Source organism: Myotis yumanensis, unplaced genomic scaffold (genome assembly GCF_028538775.1).
Source record: "Myotis yumanensis isolate MYYU_CA2020_CCGP unplaced genomic scaffold, mMyoYum1.0.hap1 SCAF_12, whole genome shotgun sequence".
Classification (NCBI taxonomy): domain Eukaryota; kingdom Metazoa; phylum Chordata; class Mammalia; order Chiroptera; family Vespertilionidae; genus Myotis; species Myotis yumanensis.
In genome coordinates this window covers 55,738,851-55,762,549 of record NW_027223763.1, presented here as the reverse complement: position 1 = coordinate 55,762,549, position 23,699 = coordinate 55,738,851, and the positions used below count along the sequence as shown (strand labels likewise).

Genomic DNA, 23,699 nt, shown 5'->3' with positions numbered 1-23,699 from the left:
TTTACATGAAATGTCTGGAACAGGAAAAACTGTAAACATAAAGAGTAGATTAGTGGTTGCCGGGGGCCAGGGGAGACGGGGGTGGGGGTGGGGAAGTGGGCACATGACTGTTCATGGGCACAGGGTTTCTTTTGAAGGTGATGACAATGTTCAGGGATCCATATTAGTGATGATTGTACAGCGTTCTGAATATACTAAAACCTGAAGTGTATACTTGAAAAGGGTATTTAGGTTATATCTCAATTAAGCTGTAGGTTTTTGTTCTTTCAGTGCCTATGAGCCATCTGGAAAAAAATGGTCTGGAACTCCAGGCTAGGATAGAGATTTGGAGTTTTTAACCTGGGGTTTAGAGACCTCTGGGGATCTAGGCAGAGGCTGGTACCTAGAGGTCACATGGAGAGGGTGTGAGTGTGCCTATGTGTTTCTGTGAGCGCCCTTTGTCTTGGTGAGGTGCTTTTCTCTGGTGAGGTGCAGAGGCCACGGGTGGGTTCGGATGACAAGTGACGTGATGTAAGATTCTGTCTCCATTGTTTATATTGTGGCGCTTTTTAAAAATGAAGTGGACATGGATGGACCTGGAGAACATTACGCTAAGTGAAATAAACCAGTCAGAGAAAGGCAAGTACCATATGATTTCACTCATATGTGGAATTTAATCAACAAACTGAACTACCAAGCAAAATAGAGACAGACTCATAGATAGAGAGCAGGCAGGCAGCTCTGGTTAGGGAAGTGGAGGTTTGGGGGTTGGTGGAGAGATTGAGCAAAAAAGAAAAGAAAAAGAGAACTCATGGTCATGGTCAACAGTGTGATGATGGTGGGTGGGAAGGGTGCGTGGGTGGAGGTGGAAGAGGGCATAGAGGGGATAAATGGTGATGTAAGAAATAAAATAAAGAAAAAATGAATTGGAATTTTAGTTGCAAAATTTGGTATTTTGATTTATATTAATTTTCTGAGTTGAGCTACTTTCTAAGCAATAAGCGAAGATTATAAAATGACCTTCTCCATCAGGATCTGAAGCATTGGGCCATTTTATACTTGATATGTTACAGTTGATGTCCAGAATAACCCATGTGATTACATTTCCTTACATAGCGTCAGCAGGTGAAGAAGGGCGTATCTATGGGTTTTGAGAGAGCATGTAGAAAGGCAGATGAATGAAGAAAGGCCACTTGTGGGGTTACTCTTAAATGAGAAAGACAAAATATTTTAAAAAGAAGATAGTTGGTGCCCGGCTGGTGTGGTTCAGTGGTTGAGCATTGACCTATGAACCAGGAGGTTAGATTTCTGGTCAGGATACATGTCCGAGTTGCAGGCGTGATCCCCAGTGGGTGGCATGCAGGCGGCAGTCAATCAATGATTCTCTCTCATCATTGATGTTTCTATCTCTGTCCCTCTCTCTTCCTCTCTGAAATCAATAAAATATATATTTAAAAAAATTAAGACAGTTGGTGCTTGAAAAGGGTAATGGGCTTAAGAAGTATACATTGATACAAGATAGTCATGGGGATGTAAAATAGAGCCAAGTCAATAATAGTTAATAACTATGTATGGTGCCAGGTGGACACTAGAATTATTGGGGTCATCACTTTGTAAGGTATATAAATTCTAATCACTGCTGTACACATGAAACTAATACAACTATGTTGAATGTCAACTGAAATTCAAGTTGAAAGAAAAATAGTTTCATCTTGGGGGGAAAAAAAGAAAATAGTTGGCACTGAATCTTATTGCATTACTACTTTAAAAAAATTACATTCTGTCCCTTTAACTGGAGCACCTAGATTTTTAAATAATTGTCTCTAATCTCTGTAGCTAGCATTTTGCTTGGGTGATATCCCTGTGATTTATTCATTATAAGTATTCATAAGTCTGTGGTGATCTCCATAATGTGCCAATATGATTATTTTATTTGTATAAAGTTTCCATGGAAATAAAACAAAATATGTATTTTGAATGATATGAAGTTGGTCTTTGTCTAATAGTCATGTTCAGTTGTAAAAGAGATGCATTCAAAATTCTCTCTATGTATTTGTGTTTTTTCAACTTTCTTGTATTTGAATAGGTTTTGTTTTATGCACTTTTCCACATGCATGTAGGGTTGGTGATTTCTTTTCTTCATTAATTGCGTCACTTATTCATTCGTAATGTTTTCTCTCCTGCTTATTGTAATTCATCTTAAATTCCATCCTAACCTTTGCGAATTAACACTGTTTTTGTTTGAATTTGCCTGAATTCTCTTTGCCTACCAGTTTGTTTTCAGCACTTTATTCTTGTTATGTTTTTGTCTATTGGTCCTTGAAAATAGCTGGATTTTATTTGCTTGAGTTGATCTAATGCTCTTTATGAGATTCCTCAGTCCACTTACATTTATGGTAATGATTGATATACTTGATTTTATACTTTCTATTTTCCTTTATATTTATTATTTATTTTTACATCTTATGTTCTTATTTTTGCTGTCTTGATTAAGTTCCTATTCATTGTGTTTTATTCTTCCTGTTAATTTGGAAGTTCTTCCTTCCTTTTTCCTCTCTTTAAATACTATTTTTATTATTATTATACAGTTTTCGTATTGACTTATAGGTATTATGGTTATCATCTATATTTTAGAGAAGAGAAATGTGAGGTGTAGGAAAGTTGCCTAATTTGCCTTTGGTTTACAGAGTAAATGGTGGAGCTGATTTTTTTTAGTATAGTTTAACATAATTTAATTTACTTATATTAATTATAGTATTACATTATAATATAACTATAAAAATAAAAATAAATATAGCCAAATTATAAATGATAAAATATTGTGCTAGTAAACTAAAAAATTGGAGCAAATTGATCATATTCTTGGAAAATATATAGTAAGATTGTCTTAAGACCAAAAAACATGAATAGAATAAATTTCATGAAAGACTCAAAGGTATCAAAGAAGCTTCTCTGAAACAGATTCTAGGAAAATGATTTTGCCAGTGATCTGCCCCTAAACTTTCAAGAACTTTTTCTTTTTCAGAAAAAAAAATGACTCTTATCCTAACCATTTTATGAAATATGCATTTAATCCTGGTATGAAAACCTGACAAATAAAATACAAAAATTCCCACAAAGGTATCCTAACTACATATAGAGAAGTAGGAAGAAACTGTTAGCAAACCAATTCAACAGTAAGTTCAAAGAGTTTTCCTCCTTGGACAAGCAAAGATAATTTATTCTGGGAATTTAGTAATACACAACAATAATAAATGCTGTAAGGAAAAAATGGGGAATCTCTACTATGGTCAAAAAAGCGTTCAGTAATATTCAATAATCATTCTGATCAGAAAATATGCTTAAAACTTGAGAAAAGTAGGAATAAGTGAATATATCAAATGATGAGAAAAAAATTAGACATCAATTAATAGCCAACATTATCATTGAGTGTGAAACTCTAGAAATAATTTAATCAATATTAGTAATAAAATATTCCGGCTAGTACAATTCCTATTTTACCTATATTTGAATGGTATGTTCAAATAAATAATGAATATGTGTCTGAAAGATATTCAACTTTATTATAATTAAATAAATGAAAATTATAACAATGCTATATTTTCTCCACCGACTTGCCACAATTAAAAACAAATCACTACTAATATGAGTGATATGTCGTTCTGGCAGCAGGATGGTGACATGGACCTGCTCATGATCCATCAGAGGGAGTATGAACTGGGACAAACCTTTATCAAAAGCAGCTTGACAGTTTTTACCAAGACTTTAAAAGACTGTATGTCCTTTGACCCCATAAGTCCACTTCTGGGAACTCCAGTCTAAGAGAATTGCTGACAAAGATCTGTGTTCAAGGATGTTCATTGAAGTGCTGTTTATAAGGTTTTTGTTTTTTTTTTAATAGGAAATAACCTAAAAACGCCAAACAATAGGAGATTGGTCAAGTAAAGTATCATATGTCCATGCAATGTAATATTATATAGGCATTAAAATCATGCTTTAAAAAAATGACTTGAGAGAGAGAGAGAACCATCAATGTGAGAGAGAAACATTGATCAGTTACCTCCCATAAGCTCCTTGACCAGGAATCAAACCTGCAACCTAGTTATGTGCCCTGACTGGAAATGGAACCAGCAGTCTTTTGGTGTATGGGATGATGCTCCAACCAACTGAGCCATCCGACCGGTATAAAGTCCTGCTTCTGATAAACGATTTAATCTGAAGGAAAAGGGATAATGTTTAATTAGTAAAAAGCAAGGTACAAATTAATTTATAGTTGATCTCAATTTTATAAAAACGCACATACACACAATTACATATATATGAATCAGTTTAATGGATTGGTTAAAAAATACTAGAAAGCACAAATAACATTAATATAGTACTACCAGTGTGTGTTAAATTTAGAAAATTTCTGACTCTACCAGATCACTTACATCACTATCATGGATTTACATTTCATATGGAAGGACACCTAATTCTAAATCAATACTAGAATGCTAACCTTGGCTATAGGCTGATGCTCCGTCTCTGTGCCAAGAATCATTATCTTTGCAATGATTAGCATGTCTATTACACAGTCACAATTTCATCCTTAATCATGGACAGTTCAGATAAGTTGAAAAAACAGAAGATAGAACTATGTCTTATAACACAGCTACCAGACAATCACCCAGGGTTAGTTGTGGTAGCTGAAGTATGAAGACTGGCGAAGAGCTAGTGTGAAATACTCTTATCTTCTCCCGCCTGTGCATCCATAAAGCAAAGGATTTAGGCATCTTTTACACTCTGTTGAAGGAAGTGAACAGTTGGAATCATAAAGACTAGATACCTAAGTCTCCCGTTCTTTCTCCACAGCAATGCAAGAAAACGAATAGGAAACAGCCATGTAAAAAAAAAAAAAGTGGAATCAGAGATGCTTTTATCCAATGTCCTATTCAGGGATAATTCTTAATTCTAATGAGGGTCTTTCTAGCCAGAAACTCCCTACTTTAGTAGACACAAGTTTTGCCATCTGTAAAATGGGAACAAGATGACAACTTGTCGGCCTTACCTGAATTAATACCTTAGGAGATCTTAGCGCAGTCACTTGGCATTTGTTGGTTATGATTGCCTCTGTAAGTTTCACATTCTCTCCTGGGACATTTCTAATTGGATGACGACTCTGCTTTATGGGGCCACGAAACAGTGGCTGGAGCCATGCGGAATAAATCTAATCCACCATCTACATTCCCAGTCCTCCAAACACTTGAAGACAGCTTTCATGAATTTAATAACAGCTTTCTGTGGCTTATTTATTTTTAATTTCAAGAATAGAACACTGTAGACTATAAAAATGAGCGTTATCAGTCTTCCTTTGGATTTTCTATGTAAATGTTGTTTAACATTCAAATGGTGCTGATTATAATTTGAGATATTAACATTTAGATATGCCATTGTGTCCCTCTGTTATTGTTTGTGAAGGAGGTTAAACACGATATTAACTTCTGAGTAGTGACTTATTGTTGCTTTTGTTAGAGAAAAATGAACAAAGAAGTAACATCATATAATTTGATATTGCCTCTGAGGGTTTTTCAGTTTGCGGAGGTCTTCATTTCCAACCCGATTTCAGTTTTTAAAAAGCACACATGTGGTGTAAATACAGCATCCTGTAAATGCCGCGTTGCTCTTTGCTTCCTGGCTTAAGCTGTTGTGTAATAGTGCTCCGTAACCATTAAACAGCTGCTCTGCCTCAGAGATGCTCATATTTCGTTTGGTAGACGAAGAGAATTTACTACATGAATGTCTCCAAATTGCTTTAAGATCTCTTGGCCCGTGCATCAGCTATGTAGATTCACAGTGGTCTGTGGGACACGGGAGCACCATGTTCCTGGAGGCCCTCACAGCCCGGGGGTTCTAGCAGTAACCTGCACTTTGCTGAGTCTCACTCTCCGTGTTATCCCAGGGCTCCTGATCCCTGCATGATCCTCCCCACTTATTTTGACAGAGTCCTTAAGTATTATTTCTTATATCATGGGAGCAAGCACTATTAGTTATCCAAGTGCCATCCACTATTTCTTTTTTTTACCCTGCCTCATCTTGGGTATTGCCTATCCATTGTAAAGGCTGTGCTGCATACACACATGCATGGCAGGTGGTAGCCCTCTCTTCAGGTGCGTCGCCCAGGCTACCCTCCCCGCCCCACCCCACACTCTTATAAGGTCACTGTCAGTAGACATCACTGCTCATCCTCAGAGTCTCCCTATGTTCCATGCAGGAGTGGAAGCCAGTGGGATCCATGGTGTTGCATTTCTGTCTAGTGGGTGCCAAAGCAGTTCTGACATATTTTCAATGCCTTTCATAGTCTTAGTAAAGTAACTCGTTCAGTTTTTCTTGTAGATTCAAATTCCTTAGAACTTGGAAAATTGGGGGTGGGGGACACCCTGCTACATTCTGAATTGCCTTCCCTTGCCTATGGCATAGTCATTGCATTTATCTGTGTGCCTTACTGCCTTCCCACTGGTGGGATTAGCTTGAGGTAGCACCTCCCTTCCTTACGAAGCTCTTAACAGGTCCACACCCCACTCCCTCTTAATGGGCATGACTGAGAAGCAAATGGAGCCCTGACTACTCATGGAGTAATACAGAAATGAACTTCAGATAGATAGATACATATTGAAATGTTATTATGTATTAAGATGATGTAGTTTATATAAATACTAGTGGCCCGATGCATGAAATTTGTGCAATGGGCTCGGCCCTTACAGCCCCGTCTTTGTCTGGAAGGACGTCCAGAAGATTATTTGGCTGTCTGGTCTAATTAGCATATTATGCTTTTATTATTATAGATACTGAAATGTTCATTGCTTATTCACGTTTTCCTCAGATTTTTTTTAACAACGATTTTTGAACTCTTACTCTTTAAACTCTTCTAGTTCCTTGGTATTTATTTGGTACTAAATGCCTAAAGTTTTACACAACAAAGTCAGAAATACAGTCTGACTCTAATCATTACTCTTTCCCATTCTACCCACAAGCCTAAATAAAACTTTCAGCAGATGAGTTCCGGGAATAACAATATAGTCATCCTTCAATCTTGAGCCATCTAAGTCTGCAGTTATAAAATTACTCAAGTGTTCTTTTGTGATTCCCTCTCAGTAAGTTGCATTTTAAAATTTTGTTCTGTAAGCATTTATTTAGTACTTTCTGTATATCGAAGTGCCGAGCTAGTTGTTTGGGAGCTACAGAGATGAGCAAAAACCCAGCCACTCCTTCAAATAACCCAGCTAATGATCCATCAAGAAACACAAGACCTGAAAACAGTTATCTTGGAAAACGCAAACATCCAAAGTGATGTAGAATAAGTACACACTAGGATCTGGGTGGCTAGAGAAGAAAGAAATTGGTTGTAGCTGGCCCAGGGCTTGGAAGAGGAAGGTAGAGGAGCAGACTGTGGAGGGATGGTGGTTGAGCTGGACACTGTAGAATGAGAGGAGAGGGTGCACAGAGTGGGCCTTCTGTTCCGAAGGGAGCTGCCTCAGAAAAGCCTGAGGCAGGCACGTATAGGGTACAGCTGGGTGAGGACAAGTAAGCTTGTCTGGTTGCTTAAGTACATGAGCTATAGTCATGATAAATGAGATCTAATATAATATGTATATAAGTCCATATTAACATATTTACCCCATATAAAATTTCATGTGCACTATCATATAAAAGTACAGCTTATTATACTTTAAAAAAACAACAAAAGCAACAGAAATTTGTATTCAATGATAGTCTCCAGTGATTCAGAAAATTAGAAATATCTTTATCCCCAACCACACAAAGGGAGTCAATGTCTTTTTTTTTTGGTCTTCATGTCTTTTAGCACCTTGTATGGTGCTGGCTAATCTAGTTGCTCAATAATCACTGAAATGAATTCAATCTGGTGAAATATTAATTGCTCAACATGTAGGAGTTTCTTAAAATAGAAGTACATCAAATGGGGACATTTTGTTATTATCCTCTTAAAATTATATATATTTTTTCATAGTAATGACTTAATATGAAACCTAAGTATTATCACCAGCTGGGATCTCATACTTTCTTCTCCCTCATTCTTTCATCCTTTTTCTAAAGAAGGTGGATGGGTGGGTATAAAACAGTGTTCAGACATATGCGACTCCTCAGTTCACAACAGGAAAGCATATATTATAATTAAATGATTTTCTGTCTTTTCATGCTCTGTATTTTTAAAAAGAGTGTGGTAACATTTGTTCTGGTAAAATCTCTAAATGCAGATTTACAAATAATTTGAGTGTCTGGAATCCAGTGTGTATAATGCAGTGTATGGATGATCATTGGCCCCAGTGGCCAATCTGAACTTAGGAAATCAGTGCCTACCATGGCTTTTCTATTTTTATCTCACTTATTATCCATAACAATTCTACGATGTGGGTAATTTTATTACCTCTAATTTATAAATGAGGGGTCTGGGGCCCAAAGAGCCTCGTAACATGTTCAGGATTCCACCCTGGTAAATGGTGGTTGGGAGTGGAATCCCAGCTCTTTGACTTGAGCGCTTCATGTTGTTACACCACCAGTGCCTCACATCTGACAGCGAATCTCTTCCCTTGGACAGCCCTAAAGCTTTAAGTGAAATCAGATCAAATGGACAACTTTGGAATCGAGAGTTTTTTCCTGGAAGTATTTGAATTCTGAGGCTTTTCAGACTCTTTTTGATCTGTCTGGGGGGCAGCAGAGAGTAACCATATTCCTTCTTCCTAAGGTGTTCTCTTCCTCCTCACCTCATTACGCCTCTTTCACATAGACGGGAAACTGGGGACAGGGCCAGTGTTTGTGGGAGTCCTCAGCTCTAGTCGTAGATACAGCTAGACCAGCTGCCACACAGGCCTGGTGGACCCCAGACCTGGAAGTCCTGAAAGGGTCATGTGGCATTCCTCGGAGTCCTGAAATCACCACCGTTTGCTCGAAAAAGTGTCCAGTTCTTGAAATGAGGGAATCCGGGGGAATAGTAGCAAGGGTGAGAAAGCAAGGAGAACATGTGAGGTATAGTAAAGGTGCGTGGAAATTGGTTGATGCAAAGTATTTGCTGTATGTACAAGTTATGCTTTTGTGTGATTCATGGCCTGGGAACGAGGGTGGGGGTGCTGGTAATGGCAGCTCACTTTTCTTTAATCAGGGAAGGATTTGTGAAAGAACAGTGGTTGCAAGAGATCTTTGAAGTAATTCCAACAAGGTGCTAATTGTGGTTGTGGTTTTCCTTTTTCTTTTTCTCTCTCTCTTTTTTTAAATGGATGGACTTTCGTCTACCAGATGCTACCAAGCTGAATGCATGCATGAGAACCCCTAAACCTTCCTTCTCCATGGGTGGGCCATGGCAAAAGCACCGTACCCATTGCCCTGTACATGTAGAAAGTTAAAAAATTATCTTAGGCGATGATTTAGCATCTAAACTTCTTTACTTTTGTTTAAACAGACCCAGTTTGCATTCACAAGTTTTGCCTTTATGTGTTTTTTTTTTGTAAGCTCACTTTTTTTTTGTTCTAACCTTTGGTTTAAAAACACGTGAACAAATTCTAGTGTTTAATCATTTATTTGCTTCCTGCATATGTTGATCTTTCTCCCCTTTGTGTTTCTTTTCAGGATACCTGGAAGATAGTTTTGTAAAATCTGGAGTCTTCAATGTATCAGAGCTCGTGAGGGTATCCAGAAGTAAGTAAATAGTTTTCTTATTATTTAATTTTGCAGTGAGATTTAAAATATTTTACATTTTGAACCTTAAATACAGTTTGAAGAGTAACCATATATTAGGAGAAAATGAGCTTTAAATTCTCTGACTTTTGATGAAATCATTAGTGAATATATTTGTCTGATTTTTCTAAAACATTTGCATTTAAATCATTAAAACTTTTTGTTACACAAAAATAATTTTGGGGTTGTTCTAATTGCCTTGTTACTGGTATTCACTTAATCCACTGTTCTCTCTGTGACCGTAGATGGTCATTTTTATCAAAGGAAGTGAGATTAATTAAATGTACTACGTATTGTTATAATAACCCACATAAGTTTCCTGTAGATAAGTGCTTTTTTATTTTACTGACATTTTGGTGGGAGCTTGGAGATGTACAGGATATACACGCTTAACGTGCAGCATGTAGAGGGATGCAGAAATTAACTTTGCAGATTGCAGTTGGATATAGATAGAAAGCATTGTTATTCCAAACAATATCCAATTGTTTCAACCGCCCACCTCACCTGAGACACCATTCCTGGCAGGCCGGATGAGGTGTTTCTTGGGTAACTTCACCTGGCCAGCTAACTAAGTACGGGGAGTGTTGCCTTGATCAACTCCCTTACTTACTACTAGTGTGTGCAAATATATATCTGAGATGCAGCTCTTAATGCACCGATTGCATTGAAGGAGGTGACTCATGTCTTCTTCCTCTCTTCTCTGCGGTAGCTTCTTTATGTAACTTGGAAGGGTGTGTCTTCACCTGACATTTTGATGGAGAGCCTTACAGTTCGGAACAATGCTACACAGATAATGTAGTGGCACTCTAGTTCTTGTTTAAATTGTGTTTTTCGTTTGGGTCACATTCAGAGGTCACGGGTAAGATTTACGATGATCCAAAAGAACAAACCGGGAGTGAGCTACTGAGGATAAAGAGTAGGTAGTGCTTTAGAGGTGTGTTCAGTGAAGGAATCTCCAAGCTAGTAGATTTCCTATGTCTTTTGAATCATGGTTTCTTAAAGAGTTCCAATTTCTAAAGTGGCCAGGGCAAATAGCATGCTTCTCAGAGAGTTATGTACATGCACCTTTAAGACTTTAAGGAACTTACCCTTTCTGATGTGATTTTCCAGTGGATAAATGTGTACCTCAAAGACTTCTGTCATAGGTCTATGTACTTGGGGGCAGCATAGACCAAAATGTGACATCCTGTAGCTCCAGAGTTCGTATTTGCCAGGGAAGAGGATTCTGATGGTTTACTGCGTGGCCCAAGGCGATGAGCCTTGTGTGTTTTTCCTGACCAGACTGTGGTATGAAGGCCTTTGACATTTGAAAGTTTTTTTTATGTTGATTTTTTAATTTGTAGAGGAAACTGCCTGACTTACTTTCACTTTCGGGCATCATGTAAAGAAGGGGTATTTGGAGGGGTGTGTGTGTGTGTGTGTGTGTGTGTGTGTGTGTGTGTGTGTTTTCTCCATACTGTTCTTTAGCAGGGAAGCTGTGCTGCTACAGTTATAAGACATTATGAAATTACTTGTTTAAATTTCCTAAGTTCCAAGATACATTTTCATCTTTCTTATGAGAAGCACTGGAGCAGGGGTCCTCAAACTTTTTAAACAGGGGGCCAGTTCACTGTCCCTCAGACCGTTGGAGGGCCGGACTATAGTTTAAAAAAAATCTATGAACAAATTCCTATGCACACTGCACATATCTTATTTTGAAGTAAAAAACCAAAACGGGATCAAATACAATATTTGTATTTGCATGTGGCCTGCGGGCCATAGTTTGAGGACCCCTGCCTGGAGTCATCAGTCAGGAAATGTGATTAGCTCCTCATCACAGGTGACATGCTGGATGCTGTCGAAGGAGAGCCCTGTTAGAACAGTCAAAAGCCCAGAGGGACATTTTGAAAAATTTGAATTTGAAACATAAAAAAAAAAACAGATTAAAAATTACTTTTCTATAACAGTTCAGAAACGAGGTAAATTTAACCTACTTCACTCATTCTTTCTTAATTCATACTGTCATTTCTGAGAAGTTTTTGTGTAATCTGTTACAACAAACATTACTGATTTGCAGTTAGTACATTGATTATCCATATTCATTCATTCATTTATCCAACAAACATTCATTTTCTTCTGTGGAAATAAATGGCTGTCTCTGAGATGCTTGAGAGATGATCCTTCTAAGCATTTTGATATATCTACATTATAATCTTATTTACGCAATTGAACTTTATTGTGGGTGAAATAAGGGTTGCTGAGTAAACATAAACTTCGGCCCAACCCTCATGCTGTATATCACAAATTCTGACTTTTTGACGGTATGTTAATGGTTTCTGTCCTCCGGGGTTTTACGATCATACGACCCACTAATGTGTATGTTGACTTTAGCTAATGAAGCTATTCAGTTTTAGGATAGTGATCTTTCTGTCGAAGGATATTATCTCCATCTTAAAAGTTGATTTAAGATCAGCTTTTGGAGTGAGGAGAACAATAGGAGAGATTAAGGGCTGGCCTCTAACCCTTGGAATCTGCGATTCTTGGGAGCTTGGTTTCTGAGAGGATATTGGCAGCCTCTTAAACATGATTTGCAGCTCCAGGCTTCTTTGCCCCTCTCCGGGAGACGTGCTGACACTGATCTTTGTGTCCGATGGAAGTTCTCTCTCGGAGGCTTTTAGACAGGAATCTGTCTGGGACTTGCTGTTCTCATACACTTCGCCATTAAATGCATTTTGTGGGTGTGCTGTTTTAGAATTTGGCCATGTTTATTAGTAATCCACGTTCCTTTTCGGAGTCTCCGATTTAATGTCAGAATGCACACTACATTTTTACTCACGTATAAATTTGTAGACAGATGATATTTATTGCTGATTTGATACTTTGGAATAATCTTTCTGGACAAAAATTTAGAAAATAATTTCTGAAGATTTTTTTTTTTATTATCCTTTCACTATAAATGACGCCTCGTATGTTTATGGTCAAGCAATCTGTACTGACCATCAAGCCATATGTATTACACAGAAATTGCAGAGCTTTGCCTAAATATTGCATGAGCTTACTAAATGGCATATAAGATATAACCTGTAAGTTTCCTGTTAGCAACTCAGTTATTGGAGTTGTATCCATTACAGTTCCAGGGACTGGACAGATTGCTTGCTTTCACTGAGCGACACAAATGCCTCCTCCTATCACATGCCCTGCTTTCCAATGTCACATAGAACAAGGTTCTAATAATAAACTTTAGAGCATGTGGTTACTGTGGGATTTCTTACCTTGCATTTTTTTAACCTCCGGTGTACCTCAAGCCACAGCAAGCAGCTGCATTTTAGCTTTCCAAAGGATTTAAGCCATTAGGCACAGTTACACATTGAATACAAAAATGTTCTGTGTCAAAGGAGGCTCACGTGAGTTACATATAACATGAACAATCTAACAAAAAGCAGAAGCTCGAGAACTTTGGAGCTGAAACTAATCTCGTATGTAGTGATTTATTTAATTTTTAGTAGGAAAAGAAAGCTCGTCATTGTATAGTCCATGGTGCTTCTCTGCGCTAACGGCATTGCCTCATGTTCATACTTTCATAAAAACATTTTAAGTTAATCTTGGCCTATGTGATATCGGAACACAATTCAACTGATGGCGAACACATTTCAATTGTTTATAAAAAATTCTGAGTAAGAAAAGTTCCTTGAAAATCTGTGGTTCATTCAAAATTTTATATTAAACTTGAAGCAGTTAGGAGAGGCAGGAAGCAAACTTTGTGTTCTTAGAGTGAGTCTCAGGGGCTCTCGAATATTGTTGCCCCGGCACAGGGCACACTTTCTCTCATTAGGGCCTATGAAGGTCCAATAAAAGCAGGTGAAGAAATAGAAACCATGCTTAAGTTCTGTCCTTTGACACCAACCTGTCTGGTCTCCACCTTGTGTATTATCTTTGCCCACGACTTTGATCCCTATGAAAACCCTATTTAAAATGACCCCTCCCCTCCCCCTGCCCCTCAATACCTTATTCATTCTCCCTAGGTCTGGTGCCATCTATGGCTTTTCCACAGATTTCTTGGACCATTCAAGCTTGTATTAGATTATTCTTCCCTTGAAATCCTGCAGCATTTTATTGATCATGTCATTCATTTGGACAGTTTCATTGTTGTCTGCATTATGTTGGTATTTATGTTTTCATGAGTATTTTGTTTGCCCACCTTGTTGTCCAATGTTTCAAGGACCAGGACTACCTTAGACTATTTTGTATCCCTTGCAGCACCTGCCAGTAATGGACACAATCAATAACTTGTTGAATGAACAAATTTTCAGCAAGTAGGTTCATTTATACCTCTTCATCTTCTCTTAGCATGTTTTTGAACTGTTTTATCTTTGCTGACCACTTAAGCCTGCAAGGGAGGAAACTTGGGGGAGAAAGGAAAGAAGGAAGGAAACTCATATTTATTGATCACCTATTATGTACCAGGCGTAATGGTGGGCTTTTATCACTTTTGACCTCTTTCATCCTCAAAATAATCATAGGTAGTAGGTTATTCTTCTTCTCATTTTACAGTGCAAGAAACTGAGGTAACGATCTTATAACTGATAGAGTAAGTTCAAACTAAAAGGCTCTCTGGCTCCCAAGACTGTACTCATTGTAGCACAACAACCTCACGGATTTATTCAAAATGTCTAGAAACAAATGTTTTAATTTAAACAAATGTGTAAAACTCAACACAAATATACAAAAATCTCAGTTCATGATATAGCAGCAAAATAAAAAGATATCTTTACAAAATAATACCTTAAAATATGAAACTCCATGTACATATTTTACATAATTTATAAAATTGTAGCATAAACACTTTTTTAGAAGACAAAATATAATTATTGAGAAAAGCTACACTAACCATTCCTATGAAACCTGAATATCTATTTTTAGGGAAAAAAATCTTGGCTTTCTTTTATATTTTAAAATTTTTCTAATCTACTTGCCATAATACAGGAATTATTTATATCAAATAATCATCAACATCATGATTTCTAATCCATTCTTATGTTAAAGTTATTGATTCTATATTGACTATAGAATAATATTTGGTATTTATGTATGAAATTTTTCTATATTTATTTAATGATGATTTGACTTTTGGGAGTCAGCTTCATACAAAGCACATTGCTCCAATGCACCATAGACCAGTGGGGTGACAGATAGAGATAGAGCAAATACAGATGAGTTAGTAAGAAAGGTTGGAGAGTTGCAGTTGGGGGAGAGGTAACCAATAGTTACAGCTTGAATGCCTCGAGTTTGCAGACTTGAACTTTGGTATCAGGAGGAAGTTTTCAAATTCTGGCACAGCATATGGTTGATATTAGAGTCTTGAAAGTAAAGAGAGTTCTCCTCCTTGCCCAGAGGCTTGGAAAATATTAGATTATTACATTTGAATAAAGATGACAAGTGTAAATGTCATTCCCAATGTTTCATTTGTTTTATTCCTCAGCACCCATAACCCAGGGAACTGGAGTCAACTTTCCAATTGGAGAAATCCCAAGCCAACCATACTATCATGACATGAACTCGGGGGTCAATCTTCAGCGGTCGCTGTCTTCTCCACCAAGCAGGTAACTGAGAGAGAAGCTGCTCTTGTTTTCAAGTATGTGTGCAAGTCGGTAGGCAGGGAGGTAGGCAGCTGGAGAGGCAGGAAGGTACAGAATAGGGGGGGAAAGGCAAAGAGTGAAAGAGTTTCTGCTGATTTCACGCAGATTTTTTTCATCTTTCCTGGTGAAATTTATTTTGGCATTTCAAAATTAAATGTAATTGTTATTCAGAGCATTTTTAAAAAAAAATTGGGGGGGGGGAGTGACCAGGGAATTATGAAAATGTTTTATGATTTTTATCTTGTCTGTGGAATATTGTGAGTTTTGTGCTGTTCTGTGAAATATTATAATTCTAATAAGTTAGCTAAATCTTTTGACAGCTTTAAAAATGATGTTCCCTTGGCAGTGAACCCTGGTTTATGATTGACCCATCCTGGTAACTTTTACCCTAATACCAAAACCCAGATGGGGACAATGAAACATGACAAATAAAATGTGTCATTTACTTACACTTAAAAGCAAAAGGCCTTAGTCTAGGCCAAAGTTTACCAAGTTCTTCACTTAGTCAATATTCCTTAATAATTGAGTGAACTCTCAGTTACCGATGAAAATATTACACGCTCTGAGATTTGGCTTAACCAGCCTTCTTTGTAGAAGAACTACAGCTAGATTACTTTACTTTTTAGTTCTCTGTTGACATTCTCATTTTTCTCTCTTGACCTTCTTATTCTAACTTTCAGTCTCATAGGCGTTTAAAAAGAGGTTTTCTATTTAAATGAGGGATAAATCGCTTAGAAAGTCATTGCACATAGGATTTCATTATATGTTCCACTATAGCAGAATGGTAGAAGAGGATTGAGGTAATGAGAATTAAAGGTGAATAAATAGTACAGCTTTGTTGGTTTTCTTTTTGAGTTAAATCTTCAATATATGAAGACCCGTTTCATTTCCAGAGAATTAAGTATACCCATGATCAAATATAATTGCATACATGGATTCCAGAGCAAAACATACACTTTATAAAATTAACTTTTTAGAAATAAAAAAAGTCAGGCTAATTATTTTTCTATGCTATTTTTATAATGAAAGTTAATGATATTTCAATTAATTATGGGGCTATGCACATTTGTATGTTTAGTATCTAAGTTTAATTTTATGGTCGAACTGTATTTTTATATAGTTAGATTGCATAGCAAGATAATTAGGTTTATTATCACTAAAATAGTCTGTGACATCGTGAGATCTTAAAATGATTTAATTTTTCTAAATTTAAAAAGTGAATAGTAATTTCTTGTTTTGTCTGATGAATCAGTATGTTGTCAACATAGAGTTTCCATTTTCTTATGAAAATCTTTTCTCCCTCATTTCAAGTTTTCTGTATTTACTGCTGATTCAGAGATGGGATAATTAAATTATAGGAGGATTTAAAAAATATATCTTCTAACTTTTGATACCATAAAAAAGAAACTAAAGAGCTATTACTTACTCTCAGAGTGGGTTAGTATGGATAGAAATTACCACCTTCTGCATTGTATTAATACTGTGTGAGCTGTGAGTCAAATATTAATCACAGGCGTATCTATGAATATGCCCAGACATACACATGCCTCCAGGTTTTGGAAACGGTACTGTAGCTGGAGCACGGCTTACTTTGTGTCAGACTGTTTCCATCATTAATATGCACTGGGCAACTCCCTGAATTTCTCCATATTTGTCTCCCCACGTGGAAGAAAAGGGAGGTTTGGTTTCTGTGTAGGACTCCAGAGGCCCAGTCCAGCTCTGAAATCATATGACATTTTGTTTGTCACTTCATTAGGTGAATTCAGAAGGTATGTGGGGGTTTTTTGTGGGGTTTTTTTTTTTTTTTTTTTTTTTTTTTTTTTAGTTTTTGCCTGGATAGATGTGAATAGGGACTTCTGTAATTTCAGGAAAAATATCCATTCTTATAGTCAATTAACTGTTTAATAGGGTATTGGTGGGGATATATGAAAGCAGTATGTCAAGCTATATGGCATACGCCATAAAATAGCTTTTTAACCTCTGTTCTAAATACTTTTCTTAATAATTGAGATGAGCCATGTTTTCTTGATTAAAATACATCATTTTAAAAGTATACTGTGTGGCTTGAATTTGGCAATGGCCTGCTTTTCATGGGTGATTTCAAGAATAAAGGATCAATAACCTAATTTTTTCAGAAAAGATAGAGAAGAATATATGAAATAGTTTATAATTGTTAAAATACTATAAAAATTTTAAGCATTATTAATTATAAGGTTACCAATAATAATTACTACTTAATAAGCATCTTCTAAGTGCTCTCCACTCAACTAAGAGCTTTGCATTTAATAACTCATTTTATCCTCTCAACCACTCCCCTTTGAACTAGGTTTTTATTATTTCCATTTTATAGATGATTAAACTAAGTTTAGAAAAGTTAACAAGCTTACTATTAAGAAGTAGTAATTGGCCTACATTTGACACTGAGCTAGTTCTTCCCACTCCAAACTTCATGTTCTGTTCTACACCATTACCTTATCTTTGAATTAATATGAAAAGATTACATTGTTAATATCAAGTGCTATGCAAATGAACATTATTAATATATGTAGTATAAGAGTCAGGGACAATCTTAATAACAATTTTGAAATTAGTACACGTATCTCATTTAAGAATTCACTTTTTACTCCTAAAATTGATTTGGAAATACATTTCAAAGGTAAATATAATAAACATCATATGTGTTAGGCAGGTACAGGTATAATATAGTACTATAAATGATACATACACCTGGAAGCAGTGTTACCCCTGTTTGTGTCTTGAATACTCACCATTATTTCAAAATGATTCTGAGATACTATTGTGTTCATGGAAATTTCCACCGGAAGAATCTTCTCAAATTATATGCTTTCAAATGCTACACATCTTCCTAGAAAGCCCATTAACATAACTATTGTTGTATTTCAACAGCAAAAGACCCAAAACCATATCCATAGATGAAAATATGGAACCCAGTCCTACAGGAGACTTTTATCCTTCTCCGAATTCACCAGCTGCTGGAAGTCGAACATGGCATGAAAGAGATCAAGGTGACTAACAAGCAGACGCCTCTAGGGACATTGTAGTAATATGTCAGCTCATTTCATGTTTCATTTAGTCAAAATAGCATAGTGGAACCAATATGGATTTTTTTTTTCATGAAATGGCTGCAGTAAAATTAGTTTTAAGCTAATATGCTTGTCAGATGTTGTCAAAGTTAACTTTGAAAAAGTTCCATGTTTTTCGTGTTTATTGAGTTTATTTTTCAGACAGAATGATCTTTTTAGAGCCCCCGATTATGTATGGAACTAATCATTGTCTGTCTACCTAAGATGGTTGGATTGCAGCAGAAACACGAGTTTTGGTTCCATTAGATCCGTTTGCCTCTCTTTATGGGGTACTTTAGGGAGGAACCAACCCTTAATCAGTTGGCAGGTGCCAGTTACTGAAAGTACCCATTGAAAGGCCATGATTCCTTCTGAAAGTGGTTACAGCCTAAAAAATAAGTAAACGTGGAACGTAAGAAACTTTGTATCTGAGTCAACGTAGTTATACTTTCTAGATAAAACTATGACTCAATTTTAAGGCAGCTTTGGGGGAAAATATAACTTTAAGAAATAGGTATTATTTGGCTCTCTGAATTCAGACTTTGCTCCATTTTATTCTTAAAGTCTATTGCAGCAATTTTCAACTTGTTGTGCTGCAAGAATTTTTAAAACGTGCAATACCTGACTCTTTAGTCAGGACACTGACCTCTTTTCTTTTAGACTATCAAATAAAAAAATAACAATAGCCAAAACAACAATAGCCACCCAGTGTGAATGAATCAAAATTATACCTGATTTTTGGTCAGATAAAAAAAAATAGCTCCTGGTGTGCCACACAATTTTAGTTTATTTGTGCTACGAGATGAAAAGGTTGAAAATTTGCTGGTCTATTGAATTATTTCATCAAACAAACCCATGCCTGTTTGCCTTAATTAGAGGGAGATTATTAAGCCTGGAAATAGAAAAATTAGCTAACTGCACTTTGTGTTGGTATGTGTGCATGGATGCAAGTATGACTTATATAATGAAAATTGTCTTTTAAATCAAGTTTTGCATTTTATTAAAAATGTAAAAGCACTCTTTATCAGTAGTTTTAAGCCTGTGACGTGGGTATGTGTATCTGAGGGTTGGGAAGCTGTATGTCCAACAATCTCAGGGCGCAAGTAACTTAGCAGTAAAAGCCAAAATGAGTTCTTTATTCAGGACTACATTTTTGCTGCCCCAGATTTTTATACTGAATGCCAGTTTTAAGAGTAGTGAAACATTTTTATGGAGGGGTTGGGTCTCCTTTAACAGGCTGAGATTTTTAACGGGTGAAGTAGGGGCTGGCATGGACATAGGCGAGCGCTGTGGGGAGTTAGAATGGCCATGTGCGCCCTGCGGCTGGGCGCTGTGCACGTGGAAGGAAGTAATGGCAGATGACAGAGGTCATTCTAAGGACATTCTTGAAAACCAGCTGGAGAGTTTGGCTCTAAGGACACTTTTCCCAATCTGTTCTTTAGGCTGTAGACCAAATCATCTGTATAGAACAAAATGATGCTAGCCCTGGCTGGGTAGTTCAGTTGGTTAGAGTGTCAATATCAGGGCACATACAAGAATCAACCAATGAATCCATAAATAAGTGGAACAACAAATTTCTCTCTCTCTCTCTCTCTCTCTCTCTCTCTCTCTCTCTCTTTCTTTCCTTCTCTCCCTCCCTTCCTCTTTCTCTAAAAATCAATCAACAAATTAAAAAACTCATAATGACATCACATCACTTCTCTGTTTCAGATACTTTAGTCACTTTCCATTCCTCTTAGAAGAAAATCAGAATTCCCTCATATGTCCAAAAGGCCCTATTTCTTGTCTGTCTCTCCTTTGACACCCCTCCAGCCTCAGAGGGTGCCATCTGCTTCTTCTTACACTTGAGCCCCCTGCTTTGTTTAGATTTGGGGATATAAAACCCAAGACCTTCCTATAAGCCATGTCTCTGGAAGCTCGTCTTCTAACTCTTCATGGAAAGTTGTTGTTTTTTTGTCCTCATTCAGGTGCAGCCTACATGGAGGCATTTCAGTCAGGTCTTACTGTTTTTCTCTCTTGACATTCAGTATGGTTCCTTGTACTCGTAATATGTTATTACGTATTTCTTTATGGAATTAATTGTCTCAGTCTGCCTGCGTTATGAGGTCAGGGACTTTATCTATTTTGGATACTGCTGTAACCAGCACCTGGTAACCATGCACAACACTTGGTGCATAGTAAGGGCACAGTCACTGTTGGACACATGCAACATTGATGGGCAGAGCACCAGTCCTATTAGTGAAGGCAAGCAAAAAACAGGGACTTTCATCAGACTTGCAGAAATGAGGGTGTAAACAAAACCCGCAGCCCTTTATATTTTATTGCCTGTTTTACTGACACTGTCAGTGTATTCCAAACAAAGCCATATTTTCCCCATCAGAAAATTATTCTGGAAAAGATTCTAATGGTGATAACATTGTGAATGTGTGGGAGTGGATATGTTGTTCATGAGTGTAGTGTTCTTTATTATAGAGAGTGTCACTTTGTAAGAATGGATTCCCCTTTCTGCCTTTTAAATCAAGCCAATCTCAAATCATATTATAAAACGTTCTTGAAAAGTAGAAGGGAAACTGTCATTCTCTTTCTCTTTGTAAAACCATCGTATTGTCTTGGTGATTTTATTTTGTCAAGATGACTAGAATTATTGGAGAAGTCTGTGAAGGCATATTATATTAAGAGTAAGGAAGAATGATCCATTCTCAAGTGGGCTTAAAAAATAAACCTCTGTCACTTTCATTCTGAAGAGCCTGAAGACTTTGTAATGTACACAATAAGCCATTGTGGAAAGAAGACTTCAACCACAATGAAAAAATGAGGGCAGTACAGTACTATCTTTATAAATTTGCTAAGCCAAATGTAGTCCTTTTGTTCTTAGAAAATTGCTTTTTTTTTACATTTTCAAAGTAAAATGCCCCATGGTTGTTCTTGTCCGTCTTCAAATGTTCTTTAGAAACACTTGTCTGCCATGAACGGAATTTTCTAAAGGGCATATTGAGTACCACTCAATATTTGTAATGGCTTTAGTGCATGTCTTATACTTGTTTCTCCCACAAAGCCCTGCTCTAATTGCTACTCAGTGACTACTTATTAGTTGAGTAAAATGTGCTTGTGTTTGTAATTGGCAGAAATATTTAAATTTTGCTATTAATTATTTCCTGGGTATGCTTTATTCTGCTGTGTTAACTTTGCATTAAAATCTATTTGTGCCATAGCCCTTAGCAAAACTGATTTTTGAAATAGGAGAATTAAAAATAAAATTATGGACTATTTGTGACATTCTACTTATAATCTGAAACCCTAACTAAACCATTGAGGTTTACTCCAAGTAGGCAAAAATAAAGGATGTGTTATGACCATTTCTAAGAGAAGTTAGGCAAAATTTTCATATGAAATCTAGATTCGTGCAATGATAACTGTTCATGCAATTTTTAATAATTTAATGAAAATAATATTTTCATTTTAGTATATCACAAACATAATTAAGTCTATTCTTTTTCTTTTCAAAACACAAAAGTTACAATTTTCTGAATATAAAAGAATTATAATTTTTAATTTTTCAGAACATAGACACAAATATTTTAAAACTAACCACTATATAATAGTGTTAAACATTGGGTAAGAATCTATATAATTTGCTAAAATTTTTCCTGGTGAATAGCAATGGAAATTAAATTTGTTAGCATCTACATTATGTAATATTTATATTTTTATTTAATGTTCTTTTTTGCATAGAGAAGGGAAGAAAAGAGAAAAAAGAAAACTGGCCCACTAACAAGGATTATATAGACACTGTCACATTCCTTTTCCAAATTCTGTAATTTTATTTTATTATTTTTTGTTTAGTCCTCTATGACTTCCCCAGTATTAAAATTTGAGCTGCTTTTACATCTGTTGGAAACTTTTTTTTTTTTGGATACTGCTTTTCATCTTTTAGATTTTAATGGTTAAATGAATAAAACGCGGTTAGCTTTTCAACATGCATGTTGACAATTTCTCTTACTTCAGTTCTTACATCAGAAGAAATGTCATCTGAGTTCTTGTCTACCTTAATTTTTTCCACCAACGTCAATTCAGAGACAATTCCTAGAGGATGTACTTGTCTCAAAATCATTAGAGCCATTTTTGCAAATTCTGATAAAAGAGAGAGAATAAAGAGGCAGGTCTTATTTTCTTCTCTAATTTACTTTCTAAGGGGCTAAATGTAGTTGTATTTTAATTTCCAGGAATTTAACAGGCTAATGATGCTAATAATTGTGCTTGAAAACTTGCAACAATTCTTTATCACTGTCACTTTGCCACTGCCATTCTAATAGTCACCGATTCTTCTATGTCTGAATATAAAACTCCTAAAACACTATTTAACAGACAGTTAGTGATAGGGTAAATATATTTGGAATATACAGCTGGGGTTTTTAAATGGAAATTTTAGCAGCTTCTCAGCCTGACCAGTATTTAAACAATTTGTAATCTTAGATAAAATGTAAATTCAAAATGATTTTTTTGGAGTCATATTTTATTAACTTCTACACACTGAGGATTTAAGATAATTGAGCTCAATTAACATTTATCAAATGCCTATTATTCGCCAGGGATTTTTCTAGGCATTGGTCACACAAATCTGAATAAATTAAAATTTCAGCCCTCAACCTGCTAAACAAAAATATAAATTTTTACTGTTATGAAAAATGGTGGTTCACAGAGGATAAATAATGTAAACCAATTAATGAGGGGGGTTGTCTCCATGCCTAAAAACTAGCGTACTCTTAAGCACTAGGATATGTTACTCTTAACACAGAAATCCACAAATTGGTATGTGAACAAAAACTAATATTGATATGTAATTATAGTTTTAAAAGGAGTTTAGTTCAGCTGGTGTGGCTCAGAGGTTGAGTGTCGACCCAGGAACCAAAGGATCAATGGTTCAATTCCCGCACATGGGCGGTTGTGGGCTCGATCCCCAGGAGGGGTGCGTGCAGGAGGCAGCCGATCGATGATATTTCTCTCTCATTGATGTTTCTATCTCTCGCCCTAAAAATCAATAAAACCTTATTTTCTTTTTTTTTTTTAAAAAAAGAGTTTAAAAATTTATATTGGACTCTTGATAGGCAATATTTAGGCATCGTGTTTTGGTTGCTTTAGGTACTAGAAAATAACACTAAAAAATTACACTTCTGTCAGAGAAATAATAAGTCTCTTCAGCTCGTCCTTGTGAAGTTTTAATACATTTCCAAGCCCATGAAATTAATTTTGACCATTTTGCAAATGTTCTCATTTGTGAGATAGTCTTAAATCT

At 36.2% G+C, this 23,699-nt stretch overlaps 1 protein-coding gene across 7 annotated transcripts in view; it reads left to right on the top strand.

Moving 5' to 3' along the window:
- NFIB (nuclear factor I B) overlaps nt 1-23,699 on the top strand; it is a 226,218-nt gene that overhangs the window by 144,218 nt on the left and 58,301 nt on the right. For all 7 annotated transcript variants that reach the window (XM_070431689.1, XM_070431690.1, XM_070431692.1 and 4 more), the window contains exons 4-6: nt 9,601-9,669; nt 15,167-15,287; nt 18,231-18,349. In XM_070431689.1, coding sequence (XP_070287790.1) covers nt 9,601-9,669; nt 15,167-15,287; nt 18,231-18,349 — 309 coding nt within the window. The remainder of the gene's footprint in view (nt 1-9,600; nt 9,670-15,166; nt 15,288-18,230; nt 18,350-23,699) is intronic.